General features: G+C 43.5%; 2 protein-coding genes across 3 annotated transcripts; both read right to left on the reverse strand.

Moving 5' to 3' along the window:
* Positions 1 to 449: 449 nt before the first annotated feature.
* Positions 450 to 2441, reverse strand: LOC100834433 (AT-hook motif nuclear-localized protein 17). Its single transcript, XM_003576572.3, has one exon. It carries the CDS (start codon positions 2096 to 2098, stop codon positions 983 to 985), a length of 1116 nt encoding a protein of 371 aa, XP_003576620.1. The 5' UTR covers positions 2099 to 2441; the 3' UTR covers positions 450 to 982.
* An 8365-nt stretch (positions 2442 to 10806) lies between these two features.
* LOC100834738 (ubiquitin carboxyl-terminal hydrolase 17) lies at positions 10807 to 17808 on the reverse strand. Of its 2 annotated transcripts, XM_014902513.2 has the most exons (11): positions 17052 to 17808; positions 14934 to 15645; positions 14760 to 14848; positions 13901 to 13986; positions 13658 to 13820; positions 12225 to 12345; positions 11993 to 12150; positions 11540 to 11624; positions 11163 to 11375; positions 10953 to 11026; positions 10807 to 10871 (listed from the first exon to the last, which is right to left on the reverse strand). In XM_014902513.2, exons 1-10 carry the CDS (start codon positions 17492 to 17494, stop codon positions 11015 to 11017), a joined length of 2082 nt encoding a protein of 693 aa, XP_014757999.1. In that variant the 5' UTR covers positions 17495 to 17808; the 3' UTR covers positions 10807 to 10871; positions 10953 to 11014. The 2 variants fall into 2 exon arrangements, with proteins under 2 accessions (XP_014757999.1, XP_024318742.1); XM_024462974.1 differs by lacking the exons at positions 10807 to 10871; positions 10953 to 11026 and having other exon boundaries at positions 11179 to 11371.
* Between the last annotated feature and the right edge of the window lie 1901 nt (positions 17809 to 19709).

The following is a 19709-nucleotide window of genomic DNA, read 5'->3' on the forward strand; positions in this document are numbered from 1 at the left end:
AGAGGTTCCCTGTATACTTCCGTTCTCTGCAGTACACAGTCCAGGACAAGGGGTGTCCGGCTCGTTTTATGTGCTCCTTTATGTAGGGCTCTCACGTCAATCCAGTTGCCTAGTTTCATCAAAGATCCAATGGGTCAATGTCTGCTTCGCATCAAATCTCAGTTGATGCTGGCCAATCACGTCAAGGTCTTCTTACTGGTGCATTTACTCACCTCAACCTATATTCATAGACCATATATAAGTCAAATCCCTACATACGATCATGACGGGGTAACAACCTGTATGCTAGCATCTTCTTCTTTAACATGCTAGAGCAAAAGTAGGAGACACCGTCTCATGTACATGGCCGAAGAGTGAAGGCCCATACGGTAGAGAGCCACACGGATCAATGGCTGAACAGAATGGGCACGCCAACATCCCATTACATGGAGGACATGGTAGAGTAGGAGTATATAATTGTAGGCCCTCAATTATCAGCAAAAATGATTCTACAGAAGAGCATGGCATCAGAGTAGTGGCACAGTACGTACAACTTGCAGCTGCTGGTTGTTACTAGAACTCAACTAATCCTGGTATAAATACATCATTAAAAAGAGAGCAGCTAGCAATTTTCCAGGCTCACTGGCGTGGATGAAAACAACCTTTCTAATTCTATGCTAAATTGGGTCAGTTTGAGAATACCAAAGACAGATAATAACAAGGAAAAAGGTTAACATTGGCTACTTCGTGGCGTGCGTGCATGCAGCTAGCTCACACGATTCAGTATCCAGTCACATACCTAACCTCTGTCAATGCGGATCAATGACGATATTATAAGTGGAAGCCAAACAAAAAGAAAAAGGGGGAGAGTTAAACCCTAGCATGTTAAGGTCAATGCAGATCAAGCAATTAGGCAGCGGCGCGCGTTGCCACGGCATTAACCAGCTCGCAGGACAAAGGCATGCAATGGGGTAAAGCGCGTACTAGTAGCAACTCTCTCCGATTAGTACGGTGGCGGCGGCCGTGGTGCCTGGTGAGCAGCCGGCGGCCAGATCACTTCTTGCGGTTGGGGCTGCGCGTGGCAGCCGTAGATGGACACGCCGCAAGGTTCCACCGGCGGTGCCCCTGATGTCGACGCGGCCAGGTGCGGTGGCTGACGCCGTAGGTGCCGCTGTTCTGGCGGCTCCGGTTGGTGTTGTTGGTGCGGGTGCGGATGGGCGCGGTGCTCGTCCGCGACGGCGTCCGCGCTGCCGGAGACGGACACGGAGGCGTCTTCGTCGGCGATGGGGAGGCGGTGGAACGTGGGGTTGGTGAACGCCGCCGCGACGACCACGACGGTGGTCGCGGCGTATAGGGGCCCGGCCACGGCGCCGCCGACGATCTGGCCGTGCGGGCCGGCGAGCGAGATGGAGATCCCCGCGGCGGCCATGGCCGCGGCCGCCTGGGGCGCCATGTCCATGGCGGCGGCCATGGCCGGGGGCAGGAACGTGGCGGAGATGGAGAGGATCTCGTACCGGCCCTGGACGACGACGACCGCCGCGGGAGCAGCCAGGCCGGGCGGGGCGAGGGCCGCCGTGGCCGGGCTGCAAGGGTGGCGGAGCGAGACGTTGGCGACGGCGCCGGTGCCGGCGAGCACGCAGATCCCGAGGCCCCGGCGGCCCGCGAAGCGGGACAGCGCCTCGGCGATGTCGCGGCCGCCGGGGATCTCGATCACGTGGGGCCGCATGGCGGCCGCGGGCTCCGCCTCCCGCGTGATCACCACGGGAGGCTTCGGCTTGTTCTTGGACCCCGGCGGCCGGCCTCGCCGCTTCTTGGCCACCTCGATGCTCGACCCGTCGCCACCGCCGCCGGAAGCGAGGTGGGCGCCGCTGCCGCCGCCGCCGCCTGCGGGCTCCTTCTTCGGCTCCGGCGTGCCGCGGCTGTCCACCTCGTCGGAGAAGCACTCCAGCTGCTGCTGCTGCGGATGAGGATGGGGCTGCTCGCCGTGTCCGCCATGGTGCTGGTGCATAGGCTGCGGCGGCGGCGGGGGAGGTGCCGCGAACCGGCGTATGGCTGGCATGTCCTTGTTGGGGTCATGGTACATGTTCTCCTTGCTCATGTCTCCCTTGCCGAATGACATGGAGATGCAGCGAAGAAAGGAGAAAGCTTTGCTTCTGAGAGAAGTAGTATCAACTTATCAAGTAGCCAGATGAAAGATGCGGCGGCCGCGGCAAGTGCCGATGCTAGTTGTGGGTGTAACGAAGATGGGGGGCTTCTTCTCTAGACTTGGGAACGGGAGAGATAAGAAAGTGATATGGGGGGAGAAGAGATCAAATTAAGGGTAGCAGCACTGCAGCGGGAACAGGACAGGATGAGCCTGAGCAGCGGAGGCGGTGCCACTGTTCGAGAGGTTCCCTTTTATCCTTTTGTCTTTTCCACGCCAGTGGTGTGTGTGTCTTCTTGGTTCTTGCCCTAGCCGGAGAAAGCAGGAGAGCCGGCGCCACGGAAACTCGGATTTGTTCATGAGGGCTGCCACGGAAACAAAAATGAGAACATGATATAATTTGCTAACGACAAAGGTAATTTTTTGTCCCTCATTTGACAACACCGTGTATAAATGGTACTCCCTCCGTTCTTCATAACTCTTGTCTCGAATTTGCCTAAAAATAGATGTATCTATTTATTAAAAAAATGTCTAGATACATATAATATTTTAAAAAGAATTATGAAACGGAGGAAGTATCTGAAATCGAAATCATATAGAGTAGGAGTGTACATTTGGTCATTCCATCACAAATCTGGATACTTTTCGTCCCTCTTTCATATTCAAACGGTTTTGACTAAGATTTTTATCCATGTGGCACAATTTTTCACCCGATTTTTCCACGTGGGAGACTTTCCCCCACTATCTTATCTTCCTCCTAGCCATGGATGCCCTCGGAATGAAACTAGCTAGAATGGTGAAACTCCACGATGTCGAGCTCGGGAAGGCTGGGACTATGGGGAATGGGTCTGTGGCAGCCGAATTTATGAACAGCAGAACCCAAAGCAGTGAAGACATGGTGCCTCCACTATTGATGGTGAAATGCTAGTCAATTTTGGATTATTATTTTTATGCTGCTAGGGTTTTCTAATTTGCTGCAAGGTCGTGTATGTTTGTTTGCGTACATACAACCAATATGTAACAAATCACTGTGAGTCTATGTTGCAAATGCTGCAAAAATTGCTCTGCTCTTACATACTTCTTGTTTTAATTTTCATGCTGGATACGTTTTGACCTACTTTCAGACCAATCGCTTTGCAGCTAATGGGTATATCATGCATAAAACAAAATTACCTGAGATGTTGTAGAGTTTTTGCAAGTTTTTTTCATATTTATTTTGTCCGGGCATGGAATAAAAATGCCACAACAATATTACAAACACACCAAAAAATGTAGCAGTCGGGACCTTTTTGCAACACCCTAAAAAAATCAGATAAGACGGACGGAACGCTTGGCCGATCCCAAATATTGGTTATGAACTCAAGATGACAATGAATGTTCAGAAATCGGATATATATGGATATCCAGCCTATGGAGCGTGAGTAAGAAACATGATCGTGCTTCATGGTTATCCACAGATAGCTACCTGCAACTCGCGGAACAGATACATATAACGCGGTGGATCCATGAATATCCATGGATAACACAATGTGGGCGTAGGGCATCTATGCTGCCGATGCTTCACTATGCTGCTCGGGCACAGAAAGGCAATGTGGACGGCGGCGACCCCATCATCGACTGGCCGGCCGGCCGCGGTTGCTGACCCGCACCTTCCACGCCAAGTCACGGCGTTGTTGTGCACTCTCTCTCCGTGTTTTCGCTTTCGCCTCGTGGGAATCGTCGTTGGCTGGCAAGATCCCCGCGCGCTGTGGATCTAGCTCTAGCACCGAACCCACCAAGGGCCAGTTCGTTTCTGCCATTCCCGGTGGGGATTGACAGGAAAAGTTTGAAATTCAATTCAATATACCCAGATTTCCTATCGATCCCTGCAGAGATTGCTGGAAACCAACATGGCCCAACTCGGCGCAGCCGGGCACGATGGTCCGTTCCAACCTTTTGCCAGTTTTACCACCCGTGCATGTAGCTACGCGAGTACGCGACGGACTACGCATGCCGCGGAAGTTGACCGGTCTCGCCTTGAAGTGCGCGGCGGAAGGCCGTGCGTGGTTCGCACCGTGAACAAGCCAAGCCCAGCAACCGTGAACTAGCTAGCAATTCTGTCATTCTGAGAGAAATCGCCATATATAGGTTGTAAGATACCAAGCTTGATTTCTAGCTCTAGCGACAGTAGTACGTATAGTAACCGTACTTAATCAACAGCACAAAGTGTGTACTTGCGGCTAGTGTGCTGCAGTCTGCGCCTTTGACTGTTTGACATGTGCACATAGTATATACGAAATACAGTGTCCATTATGTTTGGGACCACATGTAGAGACTTGTTCTGCAGTTCGAACGATCGTTTGACCCGTGCACCGGCTGTGCCTTCTGTAGCGCCAATAACTCCATTTCATTGTTCCGTCGGCAGTCATCTTGTTCGACTAGTTCCTGCATGCCGGGTGCCAAGTTGCAAAGGCAAGGACGACAACCACGCTTGCAGGCCAACAGGGATCGAGAGGGGTCGATTGCTTCTCCTGCCCCGGATCGATTGTCACTGTGATGTGAGGTACTCCAGCCGGCGTTGATGCAAAATTTCTATTCTCTATATATACCAAATATGTGGTGCTAGCCAACTCAGGAGACTTCTCCGTCGATCTTGCCACTCTTCGACGATTTTCCAAACAATAATCGCTTGGACGAAAGGTCGTTCTTCGGCGATCAGTTTCTGCACGGGCAAATTAACAAACAAGGGGTCCTTCTGAACAGATGAATAGATGATCGGTACGCGTCATGATGCCGATCCAGGCATGCTCATCATTGACGCGATGCCGACCGGATGCCGCACCGGGGAGCAAGGAAGCAAGTAGGAATCATGGCGACCGGCAAGTGGCCGCCGACCCCGAGACGACCAAGCGAGCGAGCCATCATGCCTCACCGGACACCGGCACACCGCACCCCAAATGTAGCAGTAGCAACAACAACAGTTCCCAGTTTATTCAGAGAAAAACGGAAAGGCAAAAACGAGCCCCAGCCAGGCCCCCGCTCCTGTCATATCAGCCCGGGGCTGAACCTGAATCATGCATGGACCCCCCCGGCCCCGGCTCAGCGCCCACCGGCGACGATCAGATTCTTCGCTATCCCCACACAGGCACACATGCAGCTACAGATAACCAAGCTGTGTAGTACTAGCTAGCTAGGCGGCGATCGAAATGGATTAAAATAGCATATCTGCAGGCGTCCCGGCCGTGCCCCCACCGGCCTATCGCGTCTGCGCCCATGCATGCAGCAGCCAGGCCTAAAGCTACTGCCGGCCAACAGGCTGGTCTTGCATCGGTGTCATGCATGTTCTTAGATACAGTAATTCATCATATTCATGGCAGCAGCAGGTAGCCGTTTGCCCAGGTACAACTTAGCTGGGTGCCTGGCAACATGTTTACGGTTTACGCACCCAGCTTATATTCAGGTTCTTAATCACGCCGCATGCAGAATCAGATGGTTCTTAGGCAGCCCGCATCCAGAATCAGATGGTTCTTACGCAGCGAAAGCACCTCGGTGTACAGCTACAAGACATGCATACCATGCACCAACGGTCTATATATTGCATCCCCGGCCTTGAATGTGGTTCGTTTTTCCACCTTCTCTTGGAAACTTCTAATCCCAAGGCACCCTGCACACAGATCATCTCCAGTTCATGACCGGCTACAGGAAATGGGGATTGGATGCTGGGTTCCACCAGCCTCCATAGAAGCCACCTGCATGAAAAACATTGCAGCTGATCAACCATGTTTCCATAATAGATGTAATCAAGTAAACGCACAGCTCTACTGTAGACATAGACTTATAGAGGGATCTAGGCAACGTACAGGACATCCGAACTAGAGGGATCCAGGCAAGACGGCGGTTTATTCTAGAATTCACGAGCATGCATGAGATACCATCTACATATATTAATTTAAATTGGCTGCAAACTTCTCTGAATTAATGACAAGTATATGAAACAAAAAAGAAATGATACATCATGTACATTGCTTGCATCTATCACCTCAAACAACTCTATACAATTCATAGCGTGTGAGGTAGGGATGCAAAGTTAAACTGAATTTCCCACCACATTATTTTACAACACATTGTTCATATTTACAAAGTCACTGTCATGATTTTTTGAAAAAAGATACTACTAGTATATGAATTTTACACTATCAATTTTGTGTCGCATGCTTGGCCCCATGCATGTTGTTAGACCAATATAATTGCAGATCAAGGGTATGTTTGGTTGACAGCCCCATCTTGCCACAATTTTAATACTAAAGAATGCCAAGCCACAAAGATTATGGTAAAGAATCTGCTTGCCACAAGTTTGGAAAAAGTATGAGTGTGTGTGACAGGCTACTAATAAAGCAAGCCATGCCACAGTTGTGGTTCTTAAAGAAACAACAACCTAAGTAGCTAGCTGCCACACTTGTGGCAAAATTTGGCAAAGTGTGGCCACCAAATCAAACAAGTCCAAAGTTTCGCAATGTTATATCTTGAAATTTGTGGGCGTCTTATGATTAACATGGAGTAGTATCCACAGATGCAAAGCAATAACTGAACAACCAAAATAATAGCCAATATATAAGTAATGTTGAGGTGTCCACATATTTTGATATCTTATTTCAGTCGTACTGCCAAAACTATATCAATTTTCCTAGGTAATACTCCCTCCATCCCAAATTAACTGTCGTGTAGCAAATCCACGACAGTTAATTTGGGATGGAGGGAGTATATATACTACTCGAGACATATAAAATAACCCACAAAAAGATCTTTGCAAATAACAACACATCGGAGAGTGTAATATACTATCATTTCTAAGTAGAGGCAGAACCAGAACATATTTTAATCCCGTAGTTTTAGGCAAAAACAATTTTATATCGACGAGCAATAACATTATAAATTTGTAAGTTAAAGTTAAAATGTTGTGAACCGATTTGTTACGAAAACAGGGTTTTAAACTTTGCTCGAACTTATAAATATATTACAACAAGACTGACATTAAAATTCTGAAACACAAACACAACATTTGATTTCAAATGAAGCAAGTGTTATTTATTGATTGTTTAGCATGGAATGACGAAGGAAGAGAGCAAGGTTGCCAGTGGGATGTAATGCATGTTTAGTAGATCAGAAAAGAACTAAATGTTAAAACATGAGGATCCAACTCAACTGAAATATAATCTCCGAACTATATATGGTGCGGCTATTGATCAAGACATTTATATAAGAAGGCAATCAAAAGACCATTATTGTACACTAACTAGTGTCTACGTGGTAAGAACATTGCCAATTCTACCAGCAAAGACATGGATTTGCACGTTCGCAACTCCGTGCCTATGTATTGAAAAAAAACATATTCATAGATTCTTACCATGCATGCAATAATGCGCGTGTTTGGAAATTTAAAAATATACTGCAAAAACTGAAGATAAGCAATTAATGTGTGAAACCCTATGAACATAAAGGAAATACAACAACGAAGCACGAGTAGCAATTATTTTATGTGTACAAAAGGTTTTATTTACAACTTGTATGAAGTATGCAGGTGCCTACTCGTGCTTCGTTGTTTTGTGTGTGTGTGTGTGTGTCTATATATATATATATATATAGTGCAACTATATGGTATTTTAAACTTAATTTTCTGTTTTGAAAATCTTCAACCTTGCTAAGCAGAAGTGCATTTTGAAACCTATTGTTGGGGATGGATACTACATCTCGTCACAAGCACACCCACCCCATGCAACTTATTAGTTCAAAATAATGTAGCACACATGCATGTGTAGAACTACGCGTACACTTCTGTCCTCGCTATGTGTAAAAGCGTTAGTCCAAAATTGCTGCATCTTAGATTTACAATTAAGCGTATATGCCAGTGTCTAACTCAAGGCAAGCTACAATAGAGTACTGAAAATAAGGTTTGCTACAACCCTGCTCCCTTTCATTATAGGGAAAAGTGTGCAAACCCTCTTGTATGATGATGGGGTATATATGGTGCTCATTTTGTACTCCGGCCATCTCAATACGCTATAACCTCGGTTCGATTCACAATATAGTTTTTTATTTAAGATTGAGTACAAGAATAAAGGCATATGTAAAATACCAATGCTAACCTTAATGATTTCTAAAAAAAATCCTTTTCCTCCCAAATACAATTATTCCTAGCTTGAGCAATAGCCATTTCGTGATTAAACTAACGATTGATTCAATTAGGAATACCACAAGCAAAAGTGCATATATTATGAGTGTAGAAAGACATACATGGTGGAAAGACATACATGTGGATTGGAGGGACTAATAAGATGGATGCGCTTGAGTCACATAACATGCATATGTGCTTATGCAATACATGGTTAACATATATAGAAAACGGTAGAAAGATAGACAAGTCGACTGGTGGGGCTAATATGGATGCGCTTGAGTCACATAACATGCATACGTGCTTATGCAATACTCACTCGTTTTCACAAAGGTCGGCGTATTTTGTTTCGTTAAGACAAGGCTTTGACCAATGGAATTGACATTTGTTTTTTCATACATGAATTTTATATCAATGGATTCATCTTTAAAAGTTCTTACTAATGATCATGTTTTCGTATCATATAACTTACATATTAATAGAGTAATTGGTTAAATGCTTGTCTTAACGAAACCAAATCGCTAACCTTTGTGAAAAGGAGGGAGTAATACTTATCAAATTAAGCATGCATAGAAAAATAGGTTTCTGCATGATTAAGTAATGACTTTACCCTGCTTGGTAATGTTATTATATTCTCTATTTCTAAATGTCCATGTAAGAAGAGCAAGCTATACATGCAATACAAGCAAGTTCAAGGGACCTCTAGATAAAGGGAAACCCAGGAAGTTCAGGGACCTCTAGCGAGACACACATATTTGAGAACATAGAATCAAAGTGAAAGTTTAGGAATTAATATAAATGCCATATTTTTTTCAATTTAAAATCATGTTTGAAATTCAAGAATATCACACAATAGAAAAAGCACGCTTTATGACAGACAAAAATCAAGAACATGGCATAGTTTTTTGTTTAAAATCCGAAGTAGGGCCCCCAACATACTATGTAACAAAGAAATATCAACATCCACTGTTCCAAATTAAGATTATAAGATTCATTGTGAAATATATTTTCATAGTATCTTCATTTGGCATTGTATATGTTGATATTTTTTTGCAATTTTTTTTGATAAATATCTGACAGTCAATAAAAATTATACGCCTTGTATTTTAGAATGGAAGGAGCACGTACTAAGCCCTTTTTAGCAGGGAAACCTGCAAGAAGTTTTTTTTTTGAGAAACTACCTGCAAGAAGTTAGGACACGACACAAAGAAAATGAAAGAACGAAGATCATTCACAACGCTCTGGCCTGCTTCAGTACGGGCCGGACAGGCCGGCAAAACTTCAACCAAATGTCCGTGACCAGCCTGAGGAGACGTTTATAGATGGGCTGGCATTTAAGCCATTAGCCCATCTCACCCTATATTGCTGCCCTTGCTGGTACGGGCACTGGTATCTAGTGCAAAGTACTTTCACTGTGCAAGGTCACGCAAATTACTGTTTAATCTTTTTCAAGAAACGAAATGAAACTGGGAGCAATGAGCTCCTTTTCATAAAAAATAATATATTTTTTCAAGAATCATTGAAGAAAAAATAGTAGTGTTCAGACCTTACCAAAGTTCTTATCTAATAACTATATAAAGTTTGAAAAAAATCAGGTTAAAAAAATAGTATGGAGCATGTAATTTCAATAAGCTGTTCACGTTGGATTTGTCTCCTTTCTCCTGATCTATATAGTCAGATCATTAAATTTTGGTGAAGACCTAGATTTAGCTTCAAAAAGTTGTTTACTGTTTCGAAAGAGAATAGAAGTACTTTGCACGATCTTGCACAATGAGAATATATTGCACTAGATACCGACCAATTGATCCACCCACCTCCTGTTTGTATGAACTGCCGCCCTCTGTTAATTGCAATGGCATGTTCATACATGATAAATAATCTTCCTCTACAACCCAAGCCCCCTGTATCAATAAAATAAAATGATTGGCCCGCCTGGCCTTTCTACCTAAAACCTCCCCTACCGTCCTACGGCTACGGTGTTCTATTAACTTACCACTGCTGCTACAGCTACTACTATAACTGCTGCTACACGTACTACGACTACCCTGATGTTTACCTTGGTCAGTATAGAAGAATGATCGGCTCGTCCCACCCTCATCCCAAACCCCTATGCTTGCCTGATTGTTGAGCTTGTTCAGCCTTTCAACCTTACCTGCTTGATCAGCATATTGATCTGAAGACCTCTGGCTCGTCCCACGCTCATGTTCCCCAGGTATAACCGCTGTGCTTAGTGGGTACATCTGATCCGAACTTCCAAATATGTAATCATACTGCCCCATGCTGTTTGAGCTCACTGTGCTATCAGTACTATCACTTCTGAACGTACCGATTGACCCTGAATCAGAATTGCTGAACAGAGAAGAACTTCTGCTTGGACTTGGGGAGACCAATACTTGATGTGATGAGTCACTAAATGTATACAATATGTGCGTGTGGTTATGCAGTACATGATCCCTACACAACTGCCCACCTTGGTGTCTGCTCAAGTAACTGCTTCGCAATGTTATTTCTGGATCTAATGTCTGCCCGGTTTTCTTCGTGCGTGATGGGTTTTGAGCAATTATCACTTTCCTTAAAGATCTTGGAGTGCGTGGTGAGCACCTGATTTAGTTAACGTGACAGAATTTAGATTTGCCAAAAAATAACAGAAAGTTATACACGGGACAACTCTGGTGTATTTACCTTGCATAAAACAACATATATGCACACTTCGTCAGGACCTTTTCCAGGGAAACAGATTTCACCTAAAGACAATACTGAAGAGTATTTAGCAGGGAAGATTGATTCATGTCGGCAAACAGATAATTGTTCGGATGTATCTACTAAATTTCCTTGGGCAAGAAGCATTTTGTATAAACCAATATAAATCAACATCTGTTTGATATTCTTTACCTGGCGATCATCCATCTCATGCCACTTCTCGTGTGAATCCTTGACATAACATACATAATGACCAGAAAAGGCTGCATTCTGAACATCATGATGGACAACCACAGCATAGAGCCTGTACACAGGGGAATAGTCATTTGTTGTACTCATGTAACTAGACAAATTCAAGCATTCCGGGAAACTGATCGCCTTATTGATCTTGCCAGACGAACCTGTCTGTCCAAGGAAAAAACAATGATGATCATATAAAAAGAACCACAAAAGCTTGATAGACTTGATCAAATTAACACAGCAAAGTAGCAACCCAGAAAAATTTGATATAACCATCTCTTGAATCCACATAGACTATGGTGAAACACACACAAGAATCTTAATGATACCTGATATCTTTTCAATGCAATAGTCAGGATATTTGGTGCTTCATATATTGTCAACTTCTTTTTGGCACGCTCATATGAATTGCATCTGATGACAAAGAAAGATGCGGCATCAGAGTTGGAAGCAAAAGCAAATTCAGGTACCATCAAATCTAAAGGATTTGACCAGAAGGAAAGAAGTCTCAAAAAATGATGTAAAGAGACAGTCAACCTCAATTCTGATAATAAGTGAAGTAGCTAAAAGTGCTATATTGCTACTAATACCGATAAAGTGGCCACCAGCTTTGTTTTTAGGTCAGTTGCCAACTTGCCGCGATAAAACCCTTAGTTAATCTTAAGTTTTTATGGGAGACGCAAAGCGATAAATGCAGGCAATGTAACAAGTAATAAATACAGTAAGTCACATCAAAACCATTTGCAGAAAGCTAGACAACAAAGGAACAGAACTGAGCCAACCTGCTACAATGGTATTTATTATCTCCATCTAAAACTTCTGTAGATGTAAACTGATGAAGTGCTTCTTCAAGGGTGCTGATATCCCCATCTATTTCAACAGTAAGATCAAGAATACGTTCACACTGTCCCGAACTGACCTGACACTTTGTGCATTTTATCTAGGAGAAAAGATTAAATGATTAGTGCTGGCAGTCAAAAACTGAAAACGTTGAGTGACATTTGTAAAGATAACCTGTGATCGTACAAAGCCCCCGAACATTAATTGCATCAGTGTAGTTTCTTCAGCTAACTTGCCAACACCATTCTTCTCGGCTTCCTTCATGCTAGCTCTTTGGATAGTGTCAATTGCATACCTGTTAAACTTATCATTCAGTGTAGTTCAATGAAAACCCAACTCCTAGTGAGAATACATGACTAGTTTAAAAACAGGATACATTCTAAAATGGTAAGTGTAAAGAATTATAGGATTAAATGCTTATGTCTAATAAAATAGCATGAAGCATTTATAGCTAGCTACCAATTTGTCTAGCTTACACAAAAATATAGTGTAATTCCACTGGATGTACCTCTTTTGACTCCTTGAGTTGTTGAATAGGAAAATTAGTTGTATTAAAAACTTCCTAGTACTGGCCCACTTACTTTTATGAAGAGTAATTCTAATAAAATAACTGATCCAAAACTTGTGTCTCATGTGAGTAGAAACAAATCCCCGAAGAATTGGTTATAAGCCTTAGTTTTGCCCTTTTGTTCATAAATGGTTCCGATGCTTACATTCCAAATTTTAACAAACCCGAGCCAAAGCGAATTCACGAGGCGTTTGGAATACTTAACTCTGATTCCCAACAGATCAATCTAAGAGGATTTCAACCATCTCTGTTTGTAAAAACATGTTCCTTTCTATTTTAAACAAGACAATGTGCTCAATGGGCAGGAGGAACTTGTATTACTATCATTGATTAGCCACCTCTGTGACCATCAACTAGCTCATAGCAATGACAAATTAACAACCCCAAATATCAGAAAATGCTTTACCCTGTCATTCTATTGGAATTTATAGTACATAGGTAATCACTTCCATAAGTTGTTAAAAAAAGAATTTTCAATAGACAATTCGATTATTCAGAAAGATCAGAACATGGTTATTTGCTTCTTACCTAATTCAGCAAGTAATTTAGCAGGTTGACAAGTTAAGAAAGCCACAAGTGCAAACTGGTTAACTTAACCATGAGGAAAGAAGAGTTTCCTTTTCAAGGGCAACAGAAGTATCTTTATTGACACATTCAGTTAAAGATTCTCCGAAAAACACATTCATTTATAGTTTGAACATATCCCTTTTAAAAGACAGTCCAACAGTAACTTTTGCATGATTGCATAAAATAGTGACCACCGCCACCACCCAACAAGCACACACAAAACTGCACCTAATATAGCATGAGCGCATGGAGAGGTTTAAAGAAATAGGTGAACTGTCATATTTTACAAGAAAGCAATGAGCCTGTAACTCCAAGCATTGGTCCTAACTTGATTCAGTGATATATACATGCATTTTCTCGATTATCCCATCCAACATTTGAAATTTGAAGTTGTACCATTTATATGTATGTTATTTTTTCCAGGGAGACATATAGCATTTTATCCCAAGAAAATAAGAAACAAAATTCTCACCTGAGAAACTCATGGGCATCTTCTTCTTTGCCCAGGCCAAAGCTACTTCCAATGTCATGCAAATGAGAGAGTATTCCAGTAGGTGATAATGGAGATTTTCCAGCCTTGCCCTCCACAATGAGTTTTTCAAATTCGCACAAGAAGCACCATTCCTTTTTGGAACCTAGTAGAAATACAATAGTAATATATTGTAACTACAAAATGCAGTGTAACACATGGAATAAAAGTTCAGCATCAGTTTACATTTTTTTGAATGAAGTCCTTCGAAAAGGTATGCTGTAAGTGGGCGGGTAAATGCTAAGCACTGAAGAACTGCATTTACATAGCAACTGTAAAAGAAACCAAATGAAGAAGGTTAGGCAAAAACAACAGCAACAAGGGCTACAGTCAGATACAATAAATAATTTAAAATTTATAATATCAAGTGCCCTAACAATGTTTGTTTGTCAATCAGTTATATAAAACCAAGATAAGGTGAGCATATTATGTTACAGTCATGGGCTCTAGCATCCACCACATGTCTCATGTCAGACATGAGTAGTGGTTTGTGAATCCTCGGATACATATATATACTGCCACATCACTCTTGTCTCGTTATTGGAGTTTATACATTGTCCCAAGTAGAATCCGTATTTCGAGTTTCCTTACAAACGTAAGAAATATTTCAGCAAGTATTCCACTTCGAGCCAACAATATCATTTGATGTTCTTTGATTGTATCTGTATTGATCTGAAACCAACATAATCTGTAATGAATCATTTTTTTCATTAAATACACGAATTGCAAGTACTGAAAGAATAGGACCGCATAAAGCCATCGCTAAAGTGGTATTGGTTGAGGATTAATGTGATAATCGTTCATAAACTCTTTAGCACTCGGACTCCAATGAAAAGTGAAAACAAATATTTTAGGGACAGTCCTTTTTTTTCAAGAAAATGCATAAGTTTTGTGTCTCGTTGCATTGATAGAAATAGTTCAGAAAAGATAGGTTTTCACAATCCCAAATGATAACATATAGGATACACCTAATAAAAGCACATGAATGCTCAGTAGCATTGGTTCCAAAATAGATACGTACTTTACATATTAATGAATTGTTTACCTATTCCCAAGGTTGCATAGGCCAAAAGGACGTAACTCCACTTTGTCAAAGTTGTAGAGCTTGGTGAAAAGTTCATACGGAAAAAGTGTCTGACACATTTATAAAACAATGAGGTTGAGCATATAACAATAAGAGCATATGTTAGTGATTAAATTATCTGCCAAATTTATTTACCGATTCTGATGGAGAGTGACTCAAAATTTTTGGAGCAGTTTGTTGCCTGATCAAATCCGTTGACAAATTATTTGGCACAACAACTTCGTTCTCTGATCCAACAGACATTGCAGGAAGACTATCTGTCTTTTTAGATGGGTTACGCACTGGAAAGTTTGCACCAGCACACGTCGAAGGAACTTTGTCAGTAGTTGACATGGGTGGCAAACTTCTTGAGCTTTTAATGTTGTCTATGCAAGGAGCTTGTTTGCTAGATTGCTCCAGTTCAGATTCGAACCCAGCAGAGCAATGAGCTTGAGAACTAGAGTTGTCTGCTGGAATCTGAGACTGGGAGCCATTCTCACTAACAGAAGCACCCTGGACTTTGCAATCTTTACCAGAAGTTGGGAAACTAAGAACATCAGCAGATTCTGTCAGTCCTGTAACCTGAGGAGACTCTGCGGTATTGGATGCCTCCTGAAAGGGCATCTCCTTACTTTCATTACCTAAGAGCTTTGCATCGCAGTTTTCCTTAGAAAGTTCAGGCATTGTAGCAACTGAATTGCTGATTTTAACCGCTGGTTCTACTCCAGCCACCACACTTTGTTCATATGAACTATTGCATTCAACTCCTTCCGTTGCACTTGTACTGTCTTTCTTAGCATCAATACTTGGTACATGGCACTCAAATTTGTGCACTCTTCTCCAGTGTGAAACCTGACATTTCATGCTACTGCAACCGATAAAAGGGGAGTTACTGAACAGTTTATACAGTAAGATTCATCATACCACATACAGTGTGACTCAAAAAACATACTAAGCCAGTAAAATATGGACAAACTAACTCACTTGAGATTTGAGCTCAGTAAAGTAATATCAGCTACGAAATAATGTATGCCTATTTACTTATTTAGTTTCCAGACGTGATTTATCCAAGCAGATTCCAATTTAAAGCTGCCTTTTAGCTTTATGTAGCTAAATACCTGGTGATAATCTTCAAAACATAATTATGGAATAAGAATATATAAGTGAAATCCAAGTGTGCGTAATTAGTAGATGGGGCTATAATTATATGGAATTTGATACAATTACTATCTGGCTGAAGAAATAGACATCACAAAATTAACTTGAGAAAACCAGTGCTGCATTGTATGCTCATGTTTTATTGGAAAATGACGTGCAGAAAGCACACACATTGAAGTGCGAAGCTATTAAGATCGAGCAGGCTAGGTCCAGTGCATTTCTTCTGTATCTCTGTTTCGGCAAGTTGGAGACTTGTAGCACTTGGGTTAATGTAGTACCAGAAGCTTAGTCTCCAACTGAAAATGGGATATAAACTGAGCTACAGAACCAGACTTCATATTTCACAGTTGACACTGACCTAGAATATAAAGAATGGGTCCTCCAAACAATATAAAGTCTTGCAAGAATATAGCCGTTTGCATAATTGAAAATGGTCTCTATGCCTATTTATTTGCCTAATATGAACAAGAACATGCAACCAACTGGACGTAGTGCCCACGCTAAAAATCCTAATCAATCCTATAGTTTAGAAACATTGATCAGTGCTAGCATTGACAGAAAAGGTGGCATTAAGTTCCACTCAAAGCAGCTGGCTTTCAACAAAATAAATCTTCACTCAATAAAATTGTTAGACTGAAACTACATAAATGGGCTCAATGATTTGAACCATTGCACCCTGGCACTAGATGCTTGCATATGCATGACAGCTCTACTTCTATTTCTGAAAAGCACATCCGCGCTCAGAATAAACTGGGGCTAAGTTGATTGTTGGAAAATTCTAGTTAGCTGGTGCATTTACTGATGATCAAACATTATACAGACAATGCAGGTTTCGGCATGTCTGCATTGAGCAAAAGACTCTGCCAATAAGGAATGCAGCATTTGGCAAGCCACGCCTATCATGATCTAGGCATGCATCAAATATCTGGGGAAATACACTTTGCAGGAGCACCAGTCCGCTGACACGATACCAAAAACAAAACAAATATACAGTATGTCGTAGCAGGTTTTGTTGGACAATTTAATTACTTTTGTGCCAGTTTCGCACTGCCGCAACATAATTGACATGAATGGCATATACTCCAGAAAATAAGAGTAGGATGAGACGGCACTGACCAGTACTTGACGATCTTGCACCTAGCGCACCGGCGCGTAGTCATCCTGCGGCACCTCGCGCACAATCCCCAGGCCTTCCCCGCCGCTTCCGGTGTCATAGGTTCCGCCGCTGCCGGTGTCATGGGTTCCGCCGCTGCCGGTATCATAGGTTCCGCCACCGCCTGCTGCTCCTGTTCGATCCACGGCGAAGCCACCTCCGGCGCTGTCCAGTACCACGGTGCCTCCGCGACGTCGTCCGCGCGCCCGGACGCGCCGTGATGAGCACTATAGTAGTACGCCTGCCACTCCGCGATCTCGAACTCCCTCGCAGCGATGCTGGCTAGCCAGCGCACGTCCTCCTCCCTCCGCGCGGCCGCGCGGCGGCCCCTGTGGCGCACCACCGTGGCCAGCGTCACGACCGCGAGGGCCACCACCCCGGCCACGAGCGACGCCAGCGACGCCATAATCGCGCACTCTCGATCAACCCACTCTCCTCCACCGGTTCCGGCGACGCGCGCACAGATCTCAACAGCCGCCGCCACTCGCACGCACCGGACACGGATCCCCACCCCCTGCGCGGACGCCGAAAATTCCACCGCCCCAATAACCCACGGAGAGATTTGGGTTTGGGGTTGGGAACGCGCACCTCCTTCCTTTGTAGCCCTCCGCGGGCAGTAACGGAAGCAGCGGAAGGCTCTAGAATGCGGCTAAGGACGAGCAGCCCCTCGGGCGTCAGCAACGCGACGAGGACGGCGCGGGGCTGCGAGGTCGAATGGAAAACGTGAGAGGGGGGGGGGGAGAAGCAGCCGAGTGCGGCGGCACTAGTAACGGCTGTTTTTTTTCTTTTTTTTCCTCCTCCCAGCGGCGTATGTAAGTGTGGGCCCCAGCGGGCAGTCACAGCGGGCATCTGCCGTGGCGTGGGCGCCGGATGCGTTCTCGGCCGTCCGATGCGGGGGGGGGGGATTGGGAAGGTCCGCGCGCGCGCGTGAGGCGAGGGCCGGGGGAAAGACCCCGCGGGAAAACTGCCGAAGAGGCTGCGGCTGTTGCTTTGCTGGCAGCCGTTTGCGCCCGTGGCGGTCGGCTGTGCTCTTCTATCGGCCTTTAATGCGTGGATGCCGTCTTTGGCTCTCTTGCTCCTGAGACCATTTGTGCAGGTAATCAAGTAATCAATACGATTCGAGAAACTATTAATGAAAAAACATCTGCGAAAAATCGTTCTCTGTGAAGTTTGATGGACGGGCCGCAGACCCGCAGTTGACGCATATGTGTTCAGTTGGGTAGTCTGAAATTTGACTACTGTTGCATCGTAACTTCTGATGTGTATGACAGGAGAAGCAAAGTATTTAAGATTGCTATCGCGACCCAGTTCACGTCAGTCTCGTATGAGGGGTTTCTTCTTTTCTTTCTTGGCAATCAGACTTGCAAAAGGTTTTTTTTAGCGGGACTTGCAAAAGGTTGGTGTAGCGATGTCATCCTTATTTCGGTTAGTGTGCTTCTTTAACGTCCAAAGTAATCAGTGTGCTATGTATCGGGTTTTAGTTGCGTGGATGCCGTTTTGGCTCTTTGCTCTTGAGACCATTTACGATCATTACGATTAGTGAAACCATGTAGAAAGTCTGGGCAATAGTTCTATGTATGTAAGTTTGATACCTTGATGTATGTCTCTACAATTGCAGCATATTCAAATGGGTATGTCTCCTCTCACAAAAAAAAAGATGGGTATGTCTGAATTTGCCTGCTGTGAGTATGACAGTACGAACCAAAGTACTAGCTACTCACTCTATTCCAAAATACATCTCATATAGATTTGTGCATTTGGATCAAGACACATTTCGTTTCTAATGACTGACCACTCATATTTGGTTAATAATAAATGGATGTGAGTAGTTATTGGCCGGGTACGGATATCAAGAGAAAAACGAGATGTATTATGGAACAAATGAGAAAAATTTATACATGTTGTATTGTGGAATGGAGGGATAGTCATCAGTCTTTTTTTTTTCTTTCTTTCTTCTTTCGGTCGGTGTGCTTCTTTAATCCGAAGAAAATTACCGGTGTGTAAAACGGCATGCCATTTTACGACGCCAAGGCCTCAAGGGCCAAGCATTATTTTCCAAACTCTCCTTCTAATTTCTTGCCTACCCAGTAAAACCAATTTCAAAAGGTGTTGCTCCGGGCCCCGCTTTCAGAGACTTTCACCGCGAGAGGAACGTGAGATCGGGACAGCGACTCTAGTAGTCTGGCCTGTATGACGTCGGTCAGAAGCCACACGCGCGCGGTCATGCAATTCTCCATCCAACATGTGGCCGAGCCATAAGTCAGACCTTGCCGGTGACAGAGCCTTTTGGTGGAATACGCCGTTTGCCAAGCGGCAGCCTATTTTCTACTCCCTTATTTTCATAATTTAATTATGTCTTAAATTTGTTAAAAAATAAATATATCTATTCTTAAAAATCATCTAGATACATGTAATATTTCGACAAGAATTATGAAACGGAGAGAATAGTATTTTAGTACAGGCGGCAGCCTGTTTTGGCCCAGGTCAAGATTAAAGGGGGTGCCTGGTTGCTATAAAAAAAAGATGTTTTTTCCGACTTCTAAACCAAAAGCATGTAAAATGTTTTTTTGGCTTATAAGAAAAAAAACGGTTTTGCTTTGATAAGTCGTTTTTTTTTGTTA

The sequence above is a fragment of the Brachypodium distachyon genome, chromosome 4 (assembly GCF_000005505.3).
Source record: "Brachypodium distachyon strain Bd21 chromosome 4, Brachypodium_distachyon_v3.0, whole genome shotgun sequence".
NCBI classification, from domain to species: Eukaryota; Viridiplantae; Streptophyta; class Magnoliopsida; order Poales; family Poaceae; genus Brachypodium; species Brachypodium distachyon.

Coding starts and splice junctions, on each gene's coding strand:
- LOC100834433 (XM_003576572.3), bottom strand. CDS start 2,098: ATGTCATTCGGCAAGGGAGACATGAGCAAGGAGAACATGTACCATGAC.
- LOC100834738 (XM_014902513.2), bottom strand. CDS start 17,494: ATGGCGTCGCTGGCGTCGCTCGTGGCCGGGGTGGTGGCCCTCGCGGTC. Junction 12,346..13,657: donor GATGCCCATGAGTTTCTCAG/GTGAGAATTTTG, acceptor TAAGTTTAACAG/GTATGCAATTGACACTATCC. Junction 11,376..11,539: donor TTGCATTGAAAAGATATCAG/GTATCATTAAGA, acceptor TTCCTTGGACAG/ACAGGTTCGTCTGGCAAGAT.